Source organism: Triturus cristatus, chromosome 10 (assembly GCF_964204655.1).
Source record: "Triturus cristatus chromosome 10, aTriCri1.1, whole genome shotgun sequence".
NCBI lineage: Eukaryota > Metazoa > Chordata > Amphibia > Caudata > Salamandridae > Triturus > Triturus cristatus.
The window spans coordinates 911792226-911812672 of NC_140593.1; the positions used below are offsets into that span (position 1 = coordinate 911792226).

General features: G+C 47.7%; 1 protein-coding gene across 3 annotated transcripts in view; it reads left to right on the forward strand.

The window, feature by feature from the left end:
- Positions 1-20447, forward strand: part of SETD2 (SET domain containing 2, histone lysine methyltransferase) — a 1034666-nt gene that overhangs the window by 790091 nt on the left and 224128 nt on the right. For all 3 annotated transcript variants that reach the window (XM_085628742.1, XM_085628741.1, XM_085628740.1), the window contains one exon: positions 4405-4545. In XM_085628742.1, the coding sequence (XP_085484868.1) occupies positions 4405-4545 (141 nt within the window). The remainder of the gene's footprint in view (positions 1-4404; positions 4546-20447) is intronic.

The window sequence follows — 20447 nt, forward strand, 5'->3', positions numbered from 1 at the left end:
ACCTATCCGATTTTAGTTTCCACAGCAGTTTTGGAACTTTGGATTGCTTGAAGGATCGTGATTAGGTCAAACGTTAGGGGGGAGCCACTCTTCCCACCTTCGGCACCTACAGCTGACTGTTCGCCAGTCCGGTGGTGAATTGTTCCATGCAAGACTACAAGGTTGCTGGTCTAGTAGACTTATCTTTACCCATGGGTGTGGTGTAGCTATTCTGTAGGGCACCGCCAGCAGTACAGACTCGGCCTGCTTGCCACAACCATGCGGCAGCATGAGCTACTGATCTTGTGAGGAATTAAGGGGTTTGCTGTGATCCTTCAAGGGGATGGGGGGGCAAAATGAGTGAGTCACGTGCCCATTACAGACTGTTGGGGCGGCGCGGGCCATCCCAGGTTGTGTCACCTACAATGCAGGACAAAAGTGAGGCCAAGAAAGCGGCCAGTCTGCAAGCCCCGGTCCGGTCGCGCTGCGCAGTAGAGGAAGCAGATGCATGTCCCAGTGGAAAGTGTAGTGGTAGGTGTTTGAATGGGGAAACACGGACCCATCTGTAGAACCGTGCAGGCACCACGGAGAGTCTAAGTCCAGCAGCAGGTCACAGGCAGTAGGTTGCAAGGGGGGGGGGGGCGGGGCGGGCGGATTAACACAGGGACAAAGTCAGGTCGGGGGCCAATCACCACTCCCACTTGGCCGAGCACATCAAGGATGGTGCAGTGTAATAAAGCAATGGTCTCAAAATATAGCAGGGGAGTTTGTATTTTTTCAGTGAGGCTGGGTGTTCATGGCAGCACTGGTAGTAGGTGCATCTTCTGGTAGGGGGAGGATAGCAGCCGTAGGGCCCAGCAACAGGAGGAAGCGACCCAAGCAATCCACCGTAGAGCACTCACTCTAGGCACTCGAGGGACAGATGCAGCGGCGCAGAAGTCCTCACGGCTCCACCACCTCTCCTCTCCCCTCACCATAGCCCAGGCCTCCACATGTAGTAGGTTCCTGTAGGAAGCTGGGTTTCTGTTGCAGTAACCCCCCCCAACACTTTTTGCCAGGCCACTGATGCACTTTGACTTGATGTCCCCTGGGTCCATGCCAATCAGGTTCCCAGGGCCTGTGTTCTTTCCCCAAAACTGTACCTTTTACCCCGAAATGGCAACCCTCTGACATACGCCAGTCCTTTGTAAAAGGTACTATGGGGTACCAAGGGCACTGTGGCCAGGGAAGGCCTCCAAGGGCTGCAGCACTTATTGTGTCACCATTAGAGGCCCTGTACCTTTACACACAAACACTGCCATTGCAGGCTGCGTGTTTTGGTGCAGAACAAAGTGAAGAGTCGACATGGCCTACTTCCCTGTGTCCCATGCCTACAACCCACTGCCCTGGCATAGGTCAGCCACCCCTCTAGCTGGGTGTACTATACCAGTGGGGAGGGTACAGGTACATGAGCCCTGTACCCCTACAGTGTCTAAGCCAATTCTTAGACAGTGTAAGTGCAGTACTGCCATTAAGAGTATATGGTGCTGGGAGTTTCATTATGAACTCCACAGCACCATAATGGCTTTACTGAAAACTGGGAAGTTTGGTATCAAACTTCTCAGCACATTAAACCCACACTGCTGCCAGTGTGGGATTTAATGAAAAATGCACTCAGAAGGCATCTTAGAGATGCCCACTGAAAAACGACCAGCCTCTGGTGGGTTCCCTGACTGGTACACATCAGCCTGCCACTACGAGACATGTTTTTGGACTCCTAGGGTGGGAGCCTTCGCTCCCTGAGCCCAGAAACAAAGCCTTTCCTGGGCGAGGTGTCCACACCTCCCCAAGGCTAGGAAGAGCAATCTGTGGCAGGGGAGCTTCAAAGGCCTTGCAGCCTTTGTAATGCGACCCCCAGCCTCTCCTGCTATTAGGAGCAGGCCCCCTCCTTTTTGTTGGGAAGACAGGAGGGAAAAATGAGCTAGCCCAGAAGGTGTGCCCACCTCTGCCAGCACCACCTCTCAGGTGGGGGAGGCGAGTAGTAGCCCACTCTTCAGTGCCCGCCATCTTGCAGATGGCAGGCACTCCCCAATCAGAATTGGGGATTGTGCTCACTCCCCCGAGTGGGTTGAGCACCCCAAGGGTGTAGTCACCCTAAGGTGAGCGTTCGCCATGTTGGCTGTCCAAGGCACGTCCCATCTTTATCAGAACTTAGACATTAGAATGAAAAAGATCTACTGGAGTGTTTACGGAAATATTGATTTTACAAGCAAAAATAAATCAAAGCAATTTCACTCAACTGCAAACAATGCTTGGCAGTGTCAACAAATGTGATACAACATTTTTCAAAGAAAACTTGGATAACTGTCAATGCGGTTGGTAAGAAGTACTTGGGGCGACCAACACCAGCAGGGAGCTACTCAGGGGGACCAGCAAGATCCTCAAGAACAGTTACCTTCACAGTAGAAGCAGTCCTCCAGCAGTTCCAGGCACTTTATCCTCTTTGCTATGGATTCCTATCGAGTGGTCCTGATGCAGGGGATGAAGTATGCTGAAGTTGCTCTGTGGATGCAATACAGTCGATGGGGTCTTCCTGCAAGGATCCCTCGGTCCACACAGATCATGAGGGGGTCCTGGTTGCAGGGTTGATGTCCCACGAGGTCCTTTTTGGTCTAGCGGAAGCCCAGTCGCCACTGGACTACCAGTGACCCAAAGTCTCAGTCACAAGCTAATCCTTCCTGGGCTAATAACTTGCCTTCTGACGGTCCCAGCAACTCTCCGACAGCGCTCCCTTGTTCAACCAACTTGGGCACAACTCTGTCAGGGTTTGGTCTCTGTTGCTGCTTGGTGGCTGTGGTAGCGACCTGAAGACTTTGGGCTACCAACTTGCCTATCAGGCCTGCTTCTTCAGCTGTTGTGTCCCTGTGCTGCGATCAGGAGGCCAGTCAGCTGGCCCTTGGAGTATTTTTGCTTGACTATGCTTTGGCGACAGCTTACTCTTGAGCAGGACACAGCAGGCTCAGCCCCTCTATTCGCTAGCCACCAGGTGAAGCAGGTGCACTATTCGATTGTCCAGCCTCTCATTGCTGGTCCTTCGGTGCAGCAGGGTAGTCATCCTTCATTCCTTCCAAGTCTGTTGAGATCTGAGGTCTGGGTGCCAGAGGTGCTTTTATGAGCTGATAGTGCCCTCAGGGTAGGATGCGGATGATAGCCAGTGGACGACCAGGTTCCCTCCCAGCTAGTGACCACTTCCTGGGGAGTGTGGCATCTGGCTATCCCAGGGTGCACCATTCTGCTCACTCCCAAGATGGCAAGACCCTTCTCCTGGTGTACAGGCCTTATTAGCCCACCCCCTGGGTGTGATTGCCTCAGAGCTACATGCCCCTGTGGAAACCGGTTTGGCAACTGGTTACCCTTCTCTGCCTCCTTGCCAGCCTGTCTACCTCAATAATAGGGCACCCCTTCCCCTGGCGCTACACATCTGCTTTTCAAAGTCGGCTTCACCTTTGAAGCCCGCCTTTTGGGGCTAACACACAAATGTTCCTGCAGGAGGAAGATGACCTCTCCCTCGTCTGCAATCCCTCATTGTTCTCCTTCCTGAGAGTAGTTGATGTGTCTTTCCAGGATGGCAGAAATCTGCCTTGTGGAGCAGGCTCTACAAGTGCCTGGGAAGTCACAGGAGTTTTAAAAGCAACCGAGTGGCAGCTTTGCTAAAGCTACACCCTGCAACAAGTTACATTAATTTCAACTTGAGATACGAGTCCGGCTCAATGTACCTTGTAGTGCCCACTTTGGTTGCACCATTCAGGAAGTATAACAGCTAAGGGGAATCGTATAACCCTGTACTCACCAATTGGGCGACCTAGCCTTTCCACACTACAACCGGTCGTTTCGCATGTTTTACTGTCAGGGCATGTATAGTACATGTGTCCTATAGCACAAGGCCTTCAGGGTTCCGTAGGCCTTCCAGAGGGGTAAATTACATAGATGATCATGGGAAGTGGTGGATTTGCCATTGCTTTAAATTGCTATGTCAGGCTAGCAGTGAACGACTGCTCTACCAGTCTGCATTGACGGACTGGGGGACTTGTTTTCCGTGAGGTACCTCCAGGGTTGCATAATCAGGGCTGTTAGCCCTGGGTTACCCCTCTAACTTACATACCCTAGGGAGCAGTGTACCATTTACTACGGACTTGCATGTAAGTTAGCCCTTTCCAATTGGGTATAGTCAATTTGACATGCACTTTAGGGTCAGGGCACTGAGGTTTGGTAGTGTACTCAGTCAAAACACGTAGGGGTGTACTTAAGAAAAGAGGCATTTCGCTACACACACCAAAAAGTTGTTTAATCAGGGTTATTTTGAAGCATTTCAGCTTGTCATCCTTGGACTAATTTGCTTATTGCCTTAAGTGTTATTTACATTTGTGTTACTTGTCTTTTTTTAAGCCGTACACACAACCAGGCCTACAATACCTACAAGGACAACAGATTTACTCACCACTCCCCCAATCAATGGTGGTTCAGCCAACACAAGCAGTAGGAGCCATAATTGCAGCAACTCCTGGACAGCATCAACCAGTACAACAGGTAAGCTGGAAAATAAAAACCTTCCTAGCAAACATGAAGGAAAGTTTCAGGTCTATTAAGGCCACTGGGACAAGGATTATGTTTTACTTTTTTTCCCATTCCAGCAGTGTTCAACAATAAACTTTAAAAACTAGCTTTCCCAAGATGCACAGAGAAAGGTCATACACAGGGAAAGGTCAACACAGATCAATCAATCAACATTCCAGTATAGCCATGAAGGTAGGAATCCCCTGAATAGCTTGATTTTTCTTGACTGCGACAGGATCACTTCCACAACTTTCCATTAATCTGCTTTGGAACCATCCTAACCGGAAACTATCCAGAGACGAGAACCATGAATCTGAACCTTCTGACCTTAATCAAGAGAGAATCTTACAAACCATGTAGAACCAAAACCAAAAGATATTTATGAACTTCTGTATTGGAGGCACTCCCAATGAAACCGAACAGTCATTGGTAAGAAGAACCAACCCCAAAAAATACTTAAGACATAAAGTCATGAAGACGTGTTTCCAGACAAGACCCAAATCCTGTTCATTCTTCTGGGGTGGGAAAACAAAGGATCTCAGAAACATTGAATGGGAATAATCATTGCCTCTATGTCCTCAATATAATTGAAACTTTACTTCATGTTTACTAGGACATTTATTTTTTATTTTTTTTATAACCAACGTTTTGTTTATTGAGAGGTGCGATTAGTCAAAATACACAGCTGTACGCCTACAACCATTGCGGCCGGCAGCAAGAATCAGCGCTTTACAAGGCAAATGCAATAGAATAGAGCGGGGCTCAAGCAGCGCACTTCCCATGTCCAGGGGTATACACTAAACATGAGGCCATCCCCCGACCCAGTAGACATTGCGTCCTATTATCCCCTCCTCATGTACACTCATTAGAATACTTGCACCATCGCCCTGTCAGCTACAACATAGCTCAGATTATCACATAGAACTCGCCTATAGCCCCAAAGCAAGTCTATAGCCGCGTTCACTCAAGCCTAGAAACCATGGAGAACATGAGCAGTAGACGTTGCAGACTAACTGCAGACAGGGGCCCAGCTCTAGGCCATATAGAAATGGCATTTGCCCCAAGCCGGCGCCAACGCTACTATGCGACTAGGACATTTTTTATTGTATGGCAGGACTGGCGGTGAGGATCCTGCTCATTTAAAAGCTTGTCCACGACCAAATATGTCATACCCACAGCTGGTTTGAAATATACCTTTTCGAACATGGAGTCTGGAGACCAATCTGCTGCATTAATAATGTCTTCCAGGCAAACCTATAGAGAAAATGCTTTTGAGGCCATACCACTTCTGACAGAATGGGCTCCTTCTTGTGAGACACCAATTCCCGCTTCTTGCATTACCCAGCGGATCCGATGAGCTATGGTGGGAGGAGGGACGTCTTTGAAAGGTTTCCTGAGGGATATTAACAACTGACACTCACCAGGTGGACGAAGTGCTGCCGTCATGCTTTCTTTAGCCTTGAGGCAACGTACCACAGACAACTTGGGGGCTTTGTCGAAAGCTGGATAGGACACCACTTTGGTGTGGAACTTGGTACTTTTAAAGATGTGGAAGGTGACCTCCTGTGGGGTGAAAACCCTTCCTGATATGTCCAAGACCCGCACGTCCGTCACTCTCCGAAACTAGGCATATGAGCTTGGTGAGTTTAGCCAAGAGTTCCTTGCGTGACAAGTACTTGTTTGGTTTCCAAGATCGGAAAAGACATAAAACCTTAACATCCCATAAGGTTGAGTACCTGGGCTCCAGTGGAAGTGCCATATGTATTCCTCCATCAGTTTACACACCAACGCCCACTAGAGAACCTTGTATGGGGATGTGACCCTCAGAAATAGCTGACCTATAAGAATTGATCATATGATATGCCAATCTCTGGGATGCCAAGAAGGGCATGATGGGGACCACTTCGCACCCCATGGGATCTTGATCGTTTCATAGACACCTACCAACCCATCTAGCCCATGCGGACCTGTAACGCTTGTTTGTTCCGTCTGCCCATGCTGCTGCCAGAATTCTTTTAACTTCTTGTGCAAGACCAGGGAGTCTCCATTGTTGCCAGAAATCAGTCAGGCCATGAGAGGTATGCGCCCCGTGAGGATAATGGGTGATGATTGCCTAGAGGATCCCGAAGGAAATCTGGCACACAGGGTAGAAGGACTGGAGAATCCCAGGAATGTTCCAGAAAAACCGGAAACCATACTTGAAGCCTTCAGTACGGAGTGATCAAGACCACCTTCTGTCTTCTGAGCTGATGGCCTCATGATTATGGTGGGCGCGTAACCTGTCTTTAAAGACCAATCCTGGAGAAAGGCGTCCTTTGCTGTCGCCAGGGGGTCCGACTTCCAGCTGAAGTACCTGGGAAATTGATGATCTAGCCGGGAGGCAAAAAGGTCCACTGTGAAGGGACCCCAAAGGGCGTCCAGCCTTTGGAATACTATGGGGTTCAACTGCCACAGACTTGTGTCTGACCATGTTCTGGAGCACCAGTCCACTATCACATTGGATGCTCCGGGAAGATACTCTGGCATCACTGAGACGTTGTGAGACGGACAGAACTTCAAACTCCTTGATCAGATACACTAAGACTTTTTACTTGGTACCCCTAGATGGTTGATGTAGCGTACCGCTGAGTCCATCTTGAGGATAACGCGGCAGTCAACCCTGTCCTTTGTCCATCACTTGATTGCAAACAACCCCTCCCTCATCAGTTCCAAGAAATTGATTTGGATCTGCTGCTCATCTGCAGATGTTTTCCTCTTGTAAAGAAGTCCCCACTGCAGGCTCCCTAGCCGGACTTGCTGGCTTCATACTTGATAATTATATCCGGGTTGGAACTGAATATGGTTAGACCGTTCCATGCCTCCATGTGGTCCAACCACCATTTCATTTCTACCTTGACTTCCTCCGCAAGCGGGACTTGTTCCAAATATTGGAGACCCCTGCAGAGGTGAAAGGCCTTGCAGATTTGGAGGGCCCTATTTTGAGGAAGGCCCAGAAAGATTGACTGTATAGAGGAGGAGAGAAGACCTACAATCCTGGCTACCTCTCTTAGAGATGTCGTGGATCTGGACAATGTCCTCCTCGACTCTTGTCTACCTTCCAAGAGCGGGGGCTTAAGGTCTTAGCCAGAGAATCTATGACAAAAAAATAAGAAATGTCTGCTTGGCAGAAAACGGAGGCGATTCATGCTCGTTGACTGCAAAACCTAAACTTTAAAGCGAATCCACTGCCGTTTGTAACTTTTCTGCCAATTGTGTTAGACACTGGCCCAAAAGGAGGAAGTTGTCCAAGTAAATTATGAGTCGAAACCCTCAAGCCCTGAGAGGTTCCACCACCGATTTGAGAACCTTGGTGAAACACCAAGTAGCTGAGGAGTCCAAATGGAAAAGTTCTAACTTGTACACTTGGTCCTGCCACCTGGACTGCAAGAATCTGCGTTGGGGAGAAAAAATGGGGACTGCTAAATACACATCCTTCAGGTCCAAACGCACCATCCAGTCTTCGGGGTGAAGATGATCGCACAAAAGATGGATACCCTCCATCTTGAAATGATAGACCAGCTACCCATTGAACTCCCTGAGGTTGATCACTGGTCGTTGCACTCTTATCTGTCTTGTCCACCAAAAAGATGTTGCTGAGGGACTCCTGGGGGTGTAGGCAGGTCTGGGTAGTAGCTCCTTTTTGCAGCTGATCCGCCTCGTCTGGATCTATCAAGGCTAGCTGATTGTCTGCAAAAACTAGCGTATGTGGGCAGGATTCATGAATTGGAGTCCCCTAGAACTCTGTGAAAACCTGTGATGGTTTGTAGAACCCATGCATCAGAAAGAAGCTGTTCCCAATTGTGTGCGGATAGAGCCAACTGGCCTTCCACTTTTAACTGGGAAGAAAGGCAAAATCTCACCTGCTGGGGCCTCGAGCTGCCCTCTGGAGGAACTTCTGAAACCGCGACCACGTTGACCTCTTTGCGACTGGAAGAACTCCCCCTTTCTGGAATGGTCATGGAACTTGTTAAAACCTCTGGGAGGGGCTTGGGTATGAAAGTGGCTGTCCGAGCACCCTCTGCTGCGGGTGGCACAAACAAAAATGTAGGGATGAAAAACCTTTTTGATCGACGCTTGTGCCTTATCTATAAAGGTGAAAGTGACTACAAATTTGCCAAGCTCCTTAATGAATTGCTTCCCGAAGAGCCTGCCTTGCACCACTGCAACAGCCTCTGTGGATGCCAAATCCGGAGGAAACCACGCCTCTCCTTTGACAGAAAAAATACAGCGTGCTGCGCCCACCCCAAGAGCACCTCCGGGGAAACTGGGGTACCAGAGTCCTTGGCCTCCTCGGTCAGATCTAAGACCTTTGTGAGACGTCCACGGATTTCCAATAGTTTATCCTGGCAGGATTTCCAATAGTCTATGCCCTTTTTGGGGTCTCTAATGGTTCGAGGCATGTGGGCTGCTGAATTCATATCTGTGCATAGATCGCCGCCTAGTGTTGGGTCCGGATGTTTGCACGTTGTTGTCCTGGAAGAGTCTTCGAAGTATCCTTGGATAGGTGACTCCTCCCCTGGACTACAGTGCGCATGGGCATCCTCTCCATCCTCAGATTGTTTTTTTCCGCCATTGGGTTCGGATGTGCTATCTTAGCTCAAGTTAGGAAAATATTTTTTCAAGGCCAAAAGGCCTTTAGTTCGCGTCGGTACTGTTTATCGATCGGGTTTCGATAGAATTTGTTAGTTTACTAACTTTCAGCACCGACTGCTTTCGCATTTACCTGTCCATCGACTACTTCGACGATGGAATCCAGGACGCCATTCAAAAGGTGTCCGGTATGCAATGCGAAGTACCCACACATCGACGTCCATCCGGTGTGCAACAAATGCCTTTCGCCGGACCACGACGAATCAACATGCATGGCCTGTGCCCGGTTCCGCTCGAAGAAGACTCTGCGGAATCGACGAGCGGCGAGACTCGAGGCGCAGCACGCGGCACCGGCCCCGACAGACATCTTCGGCGAGGCCGAGGACGTCGAGGAATTGGAAGTCTTGCCCTCCAGTCCCGTTTCCGAACACGAACCCGGATCGGACGAGGAAGACGAGTCACTCTTCCACAGAGGTGAAGACGACACCGAGGTAGGAGACGACGAGGAGGCCTTCGGGGCCGAAGAAAGTAGCTCCAATGATGAACAAGGCCTACCTGTTCAAACCGTTCAAACACCAGTGCCACAGCCTATGGCTCCGGTCGAGGGATCGCCTTCGGGCCTTACCCGAGACCCATCCCGCAGTTCTTCGGCCCCGCCCTCGGGCCCGGCCTCGGACGTTCAGCGGCAGCCATTACTACATAAACAGGCTGGTTTCCCTATCACAAAACCGAAACCGAAAGCTGCTCAGGTTCCACCGAAACCGAAACTGAAAGTAGCGCTGGTCGGATCGAGGCCTTCGACGCCAGCGCACCGCGTCGGCACCGACCGCACCAAGAGGGACTTCGGTGCCGAACTTGAGGCGGGCGACGTTGGAGTCGACAAACGGAATAAAGCCATCGGCACCGACAAACCTGCTCGGCTACCGGCACCGACGACACCAAGGGCCGTACCGCCTGCTGTGTCTCACATCGCTCCCTCGACGACACCTAAGCCTCAGGCATCGAAGACTTCGACGGTGATCTCTTCACCCCGACTCGATGACCCGCCGGCACCGAAAAAATCTACGGCCGCCTCTACGAGCCTGGCCGGTGCCAAAGCCTCGAAGGCGCCCCAAGTACGACCTGGTGTGACGCAAGGCAGCAAAACCACACCTGTCCTCCAGGACACATCGGGCTCCGGTTCGGTCGGAGCTCCCGCAGCCTCTTCGGTGCCGACCAACATTACCTTCGGCTCGCCTCCGTCAACAATCCCAAAAATGTTCCAACTCAGGACACGGGTCACCCAACCTACGGTCACACCTGCTGAGACGTCTCCAGCACGTATCATCGACGCCGGCACTGGCAGAATGATTCTCCAGGACCGAAGGATAACTTCGGAGCCGCCATTGGACCCTTTCAGGATCCCACTAAAAAGGAAGTTGCCTGCAGAATCGGAACCTCTCCTTTATGAACCCTTCCATTCATCCTACCAGGATCCACACCGGTTCTCCCCCACACGCTCCGATACAGACGCATTGGAGGACTACATGGCTGACCAAGTCCCCTACCATGTAGACACGGACCCTGATGACCAGCAGGACCCTGATCAAACTTGGGGCGACCCTGCAGACCCCAGTGCACCTCTCGATGCACAGGATCCACAACTCTATGGGGCAAAGACATCTCCTACGGAGGATACTGCAGCGTTCAATGCTCTTATCGAACGTGCTGCCAATAACCATGGGGTGCAGCTTCACTCTGATACCATCGAAGATGACTTTCTAATGGACACCTTTGCATCCTCAGAAAGACATGTAAAGACTCTGCCAATGTTGAAGGGGGTCCTCAAACCAGCCAAGGACATTTTCAAAGAACCCACCAGGGCACGAGTGATAAACCCCAGGATTGATAAAAAATACAGATCAGCACCTGGGGATCCTACTTACATCAGAGGACAATTACCACTCGACTCCATCGTCGTAGCGAATGCACGCAAGAGGGCACACTCGCAAACAACAGGTGACGCTCCCCCCCCGGACAAAGAGTCCAAGGTGTTAGAAACCTCTGGCAAGCGAGTTGCCGCCCAAGCTGCCAACATATGGCGCATAGCCAACACTCAGGCGCTCCTTGCTCGCTATGATAGAGCGCACTATGACACGCTTGAGCAAATATTCCAACATCTCCCTGACCAGTTCAAGGAAGGCGCAGAAATGCTCATCAGAGAAGGACAGCTACTAACGAACGCTTCCATCAAATGCGCACTAGATGTTGCAGACACGGCTGCCAGAGCCATAAACACAAGCGTCATGTTGCGACGACATGCCTGGCTACGGATCTCAGGATTCAAGCCTGAGGTACAAAACAATATACTGAACCAGCCCGTCAACCCCGACTATTTATTCGGGCCAGAGGTTGACACCACCCTCGAAAAGATAAAAAAGGATACGGACACTGCAAAGTCCATGGGCGCACTACAAACTCAGTCCTTTCGGAGCGGCTCCTTTCGTCGCCCCGGAAACAAGGGAGCAGGTAGAGGACAGGGGTCACAACAAACATATAACAAAGGCAATACACAGACCACCTATGATAAAAACACCCGAGGTGGATATCGTGGCTCCAGCACAAAGGGCAGAGGACGCGGCTACGGCAACACCAGGTCCTCCCCCAAGAACAAGCAGTGACGCCCTCTCCCTTCCTCCCGACCACATAACACCTGTCGGGGGAAGGCTACAAAGGTTCCTGTCCACGTGGAATTCCATCACCACGGACAGGTGGGTCAAAGATATTATAAAATACGGTTACTGTCTGGAGTTAACCTCCACTCCACCCACAATACCACCAAGAAGCCGTCCTATGTCCTCAGAGCACTTAACGCTCTTACAGCAAGAAGTGCAAAGTATGCTTCTAAAAGGCGCTATAGAGGTCGTACCCATCCACGAGCAGGGTGCGGGAGTGTACTCCCTCTACTTCTTAATTCCAAAAAAGGACGGGTCGCTCAGACCTATATTGGACCTGAGACCCCTGAACCAGTACATTCTTTCAGAGCACTTTCATATGCTCACTCTACAGCAAGTCCTTCCGCTTCTCAAGCAGGGAGACTTCCTAGCCACACTGGACCTCAAGGATGCGTACTTTCACATACCCATCCACCCCTCACACAAAAAATACCTCAGGTTCACTGTTCAGGGGCAGCACTATCAGTTCAAAGTCCTTCCCTTCGGCGTGACAACAGCGCCCAGGGTTTTCACGAAGTGCCTAGCTACGGTGGCAGCACATCTACGGAGGCAGCATATACACGTCTACCCCTACCTAGACGACTGGCTCGTTCAAGCGAAGTCAGCCCAGCAATGTGCAAGCCACATGTCCCGCACCATTCACCTTCTTCACAGTCTGGGATTCTCACTGAATTATCCAAAGTCCCATCTCCAGCCCGCACACGTACAACAGTACCTAGGTGCGACTATAGACACTCTGGCGGCCACAGCTCAGCCAAATTTAGTGAGGATCGACAGCATACAACTGCTGATCTCCAAATTCAAACCCAATCACTCACTTCCAGCGCGAGTGTTCATGCAGTTGATAGGCATGATGGCCTCCTGCATCTTCATAGTCCCGCACGCGAGATTACATATGCGCCCACTTCAGGAGTGCCTAGCACGTCAGTGGAATCAGGCTCAAGGACAGTTAAAGGACCTAGTGTTGGTGAGCGGTCGGGCATACAACTCTCTGCATTGGTGGAATCCACAAAACCTTTGCAAGGGCCGACCGTTCCAAGAGCCTGTCCCACAAATAGTACTGACAGCGGACGCGTCTCTCCAGGGATGGGGAGCTCATGTACTCCACTACACAGTGCAAGGACTATGGACAACACAACAAAAGAAGTTGCACATCAACCTTCTGGAATTGATGGCAATCTTCCTAGCCATGAAGGCATTCAAAGTACATCTATGCAACAAGGTCGTGTTGATCCGGACGGACAACATGACCGCAATGTACTACATACAGAAACAGGGAGGCACACACTCTCCACAGTTGTCTCATCTGGCTCAGAGCATGTGGAAGTGGGCCATTCAAAGGAACATGTTCCTCATGGCGGAACACCTCCCTGGCAAGGACAACCAGATGGCGGATCTGCTCAGCAGACACAGCCACCAAATGCACGAGTGGGAGTTACACCCATCAGTACTCCAACCGTACTTTCAGCAGTGGGGTCATCCGGAGATAGACCTATTCGCGACAAGCGAAAACGCAAAATGCCCAAGCTTCGCCGCCAGATTCCCACATCCGCAGTCGCAGGGCAATGCGATATGGATGAACTGGTCCGGCAGATTTGCGTACGCTTTTCCCCCAGCGCCATTGATACCGCTAGTGGCCCGCAAACTCCGACAACACTCCCTGACACTCGTCCTAGTTGCTCCCACGTGGGCACGCCAGCCGTGGTACACCACCTTCCTCGAACTTTCCGTGGTGCCGCATCAAAGGCTGCGGATCAAACCCGCGCATTTGACGCAGAACCATGGAGAGGTTCAGCACCCAGATCCGCAACAGCTGAATCTGGCGATCTGGCTCCTGAAGTCCTAGAGTTTGGCTATCTCAACCTGCCACCTGACTGTATGGACATCATCAAGGAGGCCAGGAGACCCACTACCAGAGCTTGCTATGCAGCCAAATGGAAAAGGTTCGTCATTTATTGCGGTAATAATGACATCAACCCGCTGGACGCATCCATCCAAAACATCATCTGTTATCTCTTACACCTATATAGATGCAATCTGGCGTACACCTCTATACGTGTCCATTTGACCGCAATATCAGCCTATCTGCAAACCAGGCAGCACCTCTCTCTATTCAGAGTGCCTGCCATCAAAGCATTCTTGGAAGGGCTCAAACGAGTCATTCCACCTAGTCACCCACCGGCTCCAATGTGGAACCTCAACTTGGTCCTCACACGCCTGATGGGTCCACCCTTTGAACCTCTACACTCATGCGAGATTCAATTCCTTACCTGGAAAGTGGCCTTCCTAGTGGCGATCACTTCCCTCAGAAGAGTTAGTGAACTCCAGGCACTAACCGTTCAAGAGCCATTCATTCAGGTTCACGCTAACAGGGTCGTACTACGTACCAACCCCAAGTTCATGCCCAAGGTAATATCGCAGTTCCACATGAACCAGACTATTGAACTGCCCGTTTTCTTCCAAAACCCACAAACTGTTGCAGAAAGGGCACTACATACACTAGATGTACGGAGGGCCCTCATGTACTACATCGACAGGACTAAACCATTCAGGAAGACAAAACAACTGTTCGTTGCCTTTGCCCCACACCACAAAGGTAACGCCATCTCCAAAGCAGGGATAGCCAGATGGATAGTTAAGTGTATTCAAATCTGTTATCAAAAGGCAAAACGCACATTAACTATTCCACCACGAGCCCACTCAACACGTAAGTTGGGGGCTTCCATGGCCTTCCTAGGAAATATTCCCCTGCATGATATATGCAGAGCAGCCACATGGTCCACTACACACACATTTACAAAACACTATTGCGTAGATGTGCAGTCAAAACAGCAGGCAGCTGTAGGACAGGCTGTTCTCAAAACACTTTTTCAGACCGCTGCAGCTGGCACGGGTAGCCGCCGCCAATAGAGGGCACTGCTATGTATTCTATGCACAGATATGAATTCAGCAGCCCACATGCCTCGAACTGAATATGCTACTTACCAGTATGCATCTGTTCTTGGCATGTAGGGCTGCTGACATTCATATCGCCCTCCCTCCTCCCCGGCGCCTGTCGCAGCTGCAGCTCTCAGAATTACTGCAAGCATGGTCATCACTTTCTGTATCTACTCCATCACTGCCACAATGGCGAAAAACAATCTGAGGATGGAGAGGATGCCCATGCGCACTGTAGTCCAGGGGAGGAGTCACCTATCCAAGGATACTTCGAAGACTCTTCCAGGACAACAACGTGCAAACATCCGGACCCAACACTAGGCGGCGATCTATGCACAGATATGAATGTCAGCAGCCCTACATGCCAAGAACAGATGCATACTGGTAAGTAGCATATTCATACTTCTGCAAGAAGGTGGCCATGTGGGAATCTGTCTTTGTGTTCAGTGCAACAGGGAGGGATGGGGCATTTTGCTCTAAGGCACACCCTTACTTCTTTCCCTAAGGGCTTTCTAAGGCAACCTGCCGCAAACTTGACAACCTTGTCAGAAGGAGCTGTTTACGCCGAGCAGGGGAGCAATTGATTGATTCCTTGATAACACGCACTGTCTGGCATGCAGATAATGTCAGTATGCAAGCACCTTCGCCACCGCACTATATTCTGTCACATAGCAATGTCATGTACAGATTTTGATGCGAGTGGCACAAGATTGGAAGAGATTGAATACTACTAAGTGGCACAGCCTTTGGGCACTGGTGGGTTTGTTCTCTTTCAATAAGCACTTATTTGGGAAACATGAACGTGGAAATACCACATTTATACTCATACAATGCTGTATGTTTTCTTCCCTCTTCTTTGTTGATTTCTTACAGATGGAGACTTACACGTGATAGATAATTTGTTTGTCACACACGTAAGGAGCAGCTACTCTGCCCTTTATTCACTGACAGGATAGGTACCCCTCTTTTCTGTACCCCTAGGAGGCCGACCATAGCCCTGAAGAAAGTCCGGGACCTTTATGGCTTTTAAGAGTTTTTTAATAACCCTGACAGTCCCAAAAATAAAGGGAAACGGGGGATCTGTCTGAGGTTTTTTAATCTTTATAGTCCCCCTGGTCTTCTATAACTTCAAAGACCTCCCAACACTGTGGTTGAGCCCACCCCGACTTATAGGCGTCAGGGTGACTCGATGATGAAGCATGACACCACTAGGGTGTGTGAGGGTAACTAAACAAAAAGGAATTTCTTCCTTGCTCACCTGTTAGTGAAGTTACACAATCTCCCTTACACTTCATTCTTCACGTCCTCCCATTTAAGTGCATTTTGATTGACCATTGTCAGGTCAGTTGGAGTATTTTGTCGTGGCTTTATGAATTTGTGGGAGGTGTTACTCCGACACAGTATCCTCTCTACCCTCCAGGCATTGAAAAAGTTTTCCATGAGCCTTCATTGTGTATACATTTTAGTTCTTCATACAAAGTTACTGGCTCCAAATTTGGATGGATACTAAGTTGTTTTCAAACTTGATATGGCATCTTCGTATCGTTTCCAATCTTAACCTGTTTATTTCCATTTTTTATGCTTGGGAATTGTTGAATCAAGGACATATGAAATAACCAGTGCATTTACAGTGTGCTTTTACTCCGGTCCGCTTTTACCATTCTACTTTTGCACCCTGTGTTTCTCCTAGTGCCAGCCCTTTGGTACTCTGCGAGAGCATTCATCATGGTGTCTCAAGCCTGGCCTTGGGACAGGAGAAGTTATTCAACCCTTATTATAACTGGTTGTATGAAAATCCGATTCTTCTTTAATTTAGCTTTGCTTTTTTAGGTTACTTCTCTGACAATTTAGCAACCGTGTCACCTGCCAGGAAATTGACCACCAGGTCTTATTATAAGTTGTAGCAGTGCTGCAACTATTCCTTGCCCCATTGAGTCAACACAATTTGCTTTTTCAGCAATGTGATTGTCATGTGTTTTACCATGCACCTATTTAAATCAGAACTTTGTGATGGTATCTGCTGTATAAAAGGCCTGGGAAACGTTGCTTGAAGACCTACAAGGATTCAAATGTCATCTGTCAGGCCTTTTACAACTCTTGTACAGCTCAAGTCAAACTTCAAACTATGAGATCAAAATATTCTACTTTCCCATCTCATGCACAAGCTTTAAGAACACATGCAATCCTTTGACTTAGCAACACTGCCTTGTTCAGAAACAGTCCTAGGCCATATGGTTACAATGAGATAAAATCCATTCTCTTTAGAAGCTACCCGACGTCACTTCTCACACCTGTTCCACAAGTCATCCCCACAAATATTCATTGAAAGCTTTGATGACCTCAGACAATGTAACAACTCCATGGACATCATAATTATTAGCAATTTCAGTCAAACACTTAACAAGATTTATTCAAATCTTGTCACACTACCCACTTTCAGCTGTTCTATTTGTATTCAAAACTGAACAACACTCCAAAATGTGCTTTTATCATTCATCCAAAATGGCAGATGCAAATCATCACTTGTTATGAAATGACCGTGTTTTGCAAGTCATGATTGTCTCGCACTATGCAGTTTTTACATCCGAGATGACTTCTGGGATGATGAACTGTATGAGTTACGGACAGTGAAATGCTGAATGTTATGTCAAATGTAAGCGTGCATGTAAAGTAGGCTAGCTGCTCCCTACATTATACACACACAGGATAATGGTCCTGATTATGTGCAGAACTAACCAGCAATTGAGACTAATTTGAAGATAAATTTGGTAATATTTTCAAGTATGCCTAGCATGAAGATGGTATGATAGTCTGCATGTGACAAATCTAAAGAGAGTATAAGTCAACTAGTTAAATCGTTTTTCGATACTGTATCCACAATACTTACTATATTTGAAGTATGAAAATGCCCTACAGTAAATTCTTTATCATTATGGTTATGTTTTCTATAATGTAGAAATTAGGTCTGCAGCCTTGATAAAGCTCTAGGCTACATAAGTAGCAATGGGCCAAACAAGTTTTGTCTGAAAACCACCATGGAAACACACTGTGTTCTTTTACTTTTTTGAATTAGTAAATTGATTCAAATTGCGATTAAAGTTAAATTAAACATTCACAAAATGATTCTGAATTCAATTCTTATTAACAATTTGAGACTCCTCAAAATGAGGATATTTTATTCAATATATTTGGTGTTCCTTGCATCTAATTGCTAAACGTATTCTGTGACATTAACTGCTTTCCTAATTTTCTATATTTCTGCATCAGGATTTTTTCTAGCTAAAAGCTATATACTCATGAAGCTTACCCCATTTTCCCCGAGAAGGGCGTACCCTAGACTTGCCTGTCAAATTTCCCAGAGGTGTTGTTTAACTTTAACTGAACAAGAATTTTATCGCAAGTTCTAGTTCCATACCGGACTCTTCTTGGGCACTAGACCAACAATGACAGAAGAATCACCTCCTTCATCTCACTGCTCTGCTCTCCTGGTTAATCCTTGTCTGAGCACAATCTGCTTAAAACAGGGCATCAGTGGTGTTATTCAGGCACAGCTTGTCAAACAGATTTGCTGGACAGATAAATCTGCCACCATGCACACCTTCTGTAATTACTTACACCTGTGCTAATGCATGATCTTGCCAAGAGGTTGTGATGCAACATTTTGCTGAAACTCCTTGGCTGCCTAGTGTTTCTTTTCTTCCTCCCTTTACTTTTTCTCTTGTTGCTCAATCTTCCCACAGTTTGGAAGTAGAAAACAGGCTCATGACATAGGAGCAAGTTAAAGTTCTCCAGGATTGGATCTTTCATACATTCATGTGATTTAATTATTCACCGACGTTCAACTGGAAACCATTGGGCAATTGTATCATAGCAATGCACATATGCATTCAAAATAACATTGAAAGAGCCTTAGCATATGTAGTTAGTCCACCTCATAATTTGACCCGACGTCGTCCAATCAGATTGTGAGACGCTGAACTCCACTCTCTCCCAAAGACTCAACTGATCAGATTTTTTATTGCATGTCTGGAGAATGCGTGGGAGTTGTTTCTACTCTTCTTAAAAAAATACAGCTTTGGATCTGTAATTTACTGATCTTCTTTACACCTGTCCCCCACACCCAATTGCAAAACATGAGTCTTTTGTGGATGGTTGGCTGACCTGGAGTCTTTTACTGTCATGGCAGATACACTAATTCAAAGAAGAAAAGCGTATTTAATCCTTACAATTCCTGTGCAGGCAGGAAAGTTGTTGATGACCAATATACAAAATATATCAAGTTTTTTCCGATTAAAAACCCATCAAATTGTTACACCTATCCAATATCCTAGGTAAAAAGCTGTAGGAACTCGCAACTTAAATTGACTAATGTTGCAAGGGAACATTTTTCACCTGGTCAAACCGGAAAAAGATGTCCAAGGATTGTAGAAACTTGTAGCATGGGGGACTATAGTGGTGGGTTGTAACATAGGCTTTGATTTTGGGGGAGAAATGGACACTATGACTTACTGGGTCAGTAACTTGGATTGTGATGGCCTTTCCTGAGTAAAATATATCTTCCTGAAGCTGAGCGAGTCCTGGCTTCTCTTCAGCTGGAGAAAACTTCTTACCCTGTGGAGACATGAGGGAGTTTCTACTATGATGACCAGTGCTTTTTTGTCTACCTTTATTTTGAAAATTACTAATGCAACAATTTAATCTGTTACATACTTGTGTCTGGAGGAGAGCAGAAATAGACTCCATATACAAAAAGACAAAACCTTAGATCCATGGAATCATCGCCCTATATTGCTCCTGGATTTCCTTTACTGGAATATTTAGGAGACTTATCCTAACGAAGCTGTAGGTATCAGCCGGTCAATAAAGGGTCTTAAGCAAGGTCCAAACACAGTTCCAGTAGACCAAGCCTTTTGCTTGAAAGCCTTCATTATAAAATGTGTTCTTTAAAATGAGACTATCATTTCTAGACTTACTTAAAACATGCCTTTGCTATGGAGGACAGACCCTGACTTATCATGAGCAGGTCTGATAGAGTTGGTATTTCTACTAGAATGGTGGCTTTTGTTGGATATGGATCAAACAAAAAACTCTTAAGGGACTTTGCTATCACAGAAGGCTCCTGTAAGGTTGTACCTTGGCCTCCCTTCCTTTTTGGTATCTTCATTAATAGCATAGACGTTGCTGTCAAGGCAATCTAGTGTGATCTTCCGTTCCTAAATTGGGATCCAATCAAGTCATAGTATTCCTTTATGCTGACAAAAAATGTTTTATATACTTGCATAAAACATGGACTTGAGATGCTCCTGTCATGAGTCGCAAATTTGATGGTTGTATTTTTTTCTATGGCTTTCACTTCTACAATTTCCAGTGCCTTGACAGTTCACTCAATGAATCAGAACTTTAGGGAAAGTCTACAATGAACTGCCGGACTACTATTGAAAGTACACTTCTCAAATCACTATTTTCATTTCCTCAAGTTAACCCCACGCTAAATCTTTTTTTAGATTTCTTTATTGATTTTCAAACTTTAAATAATCACAACATTGGTATGCATACATTTCAGTCAGGTTACAGCGGGTCTCTATATTATTACAG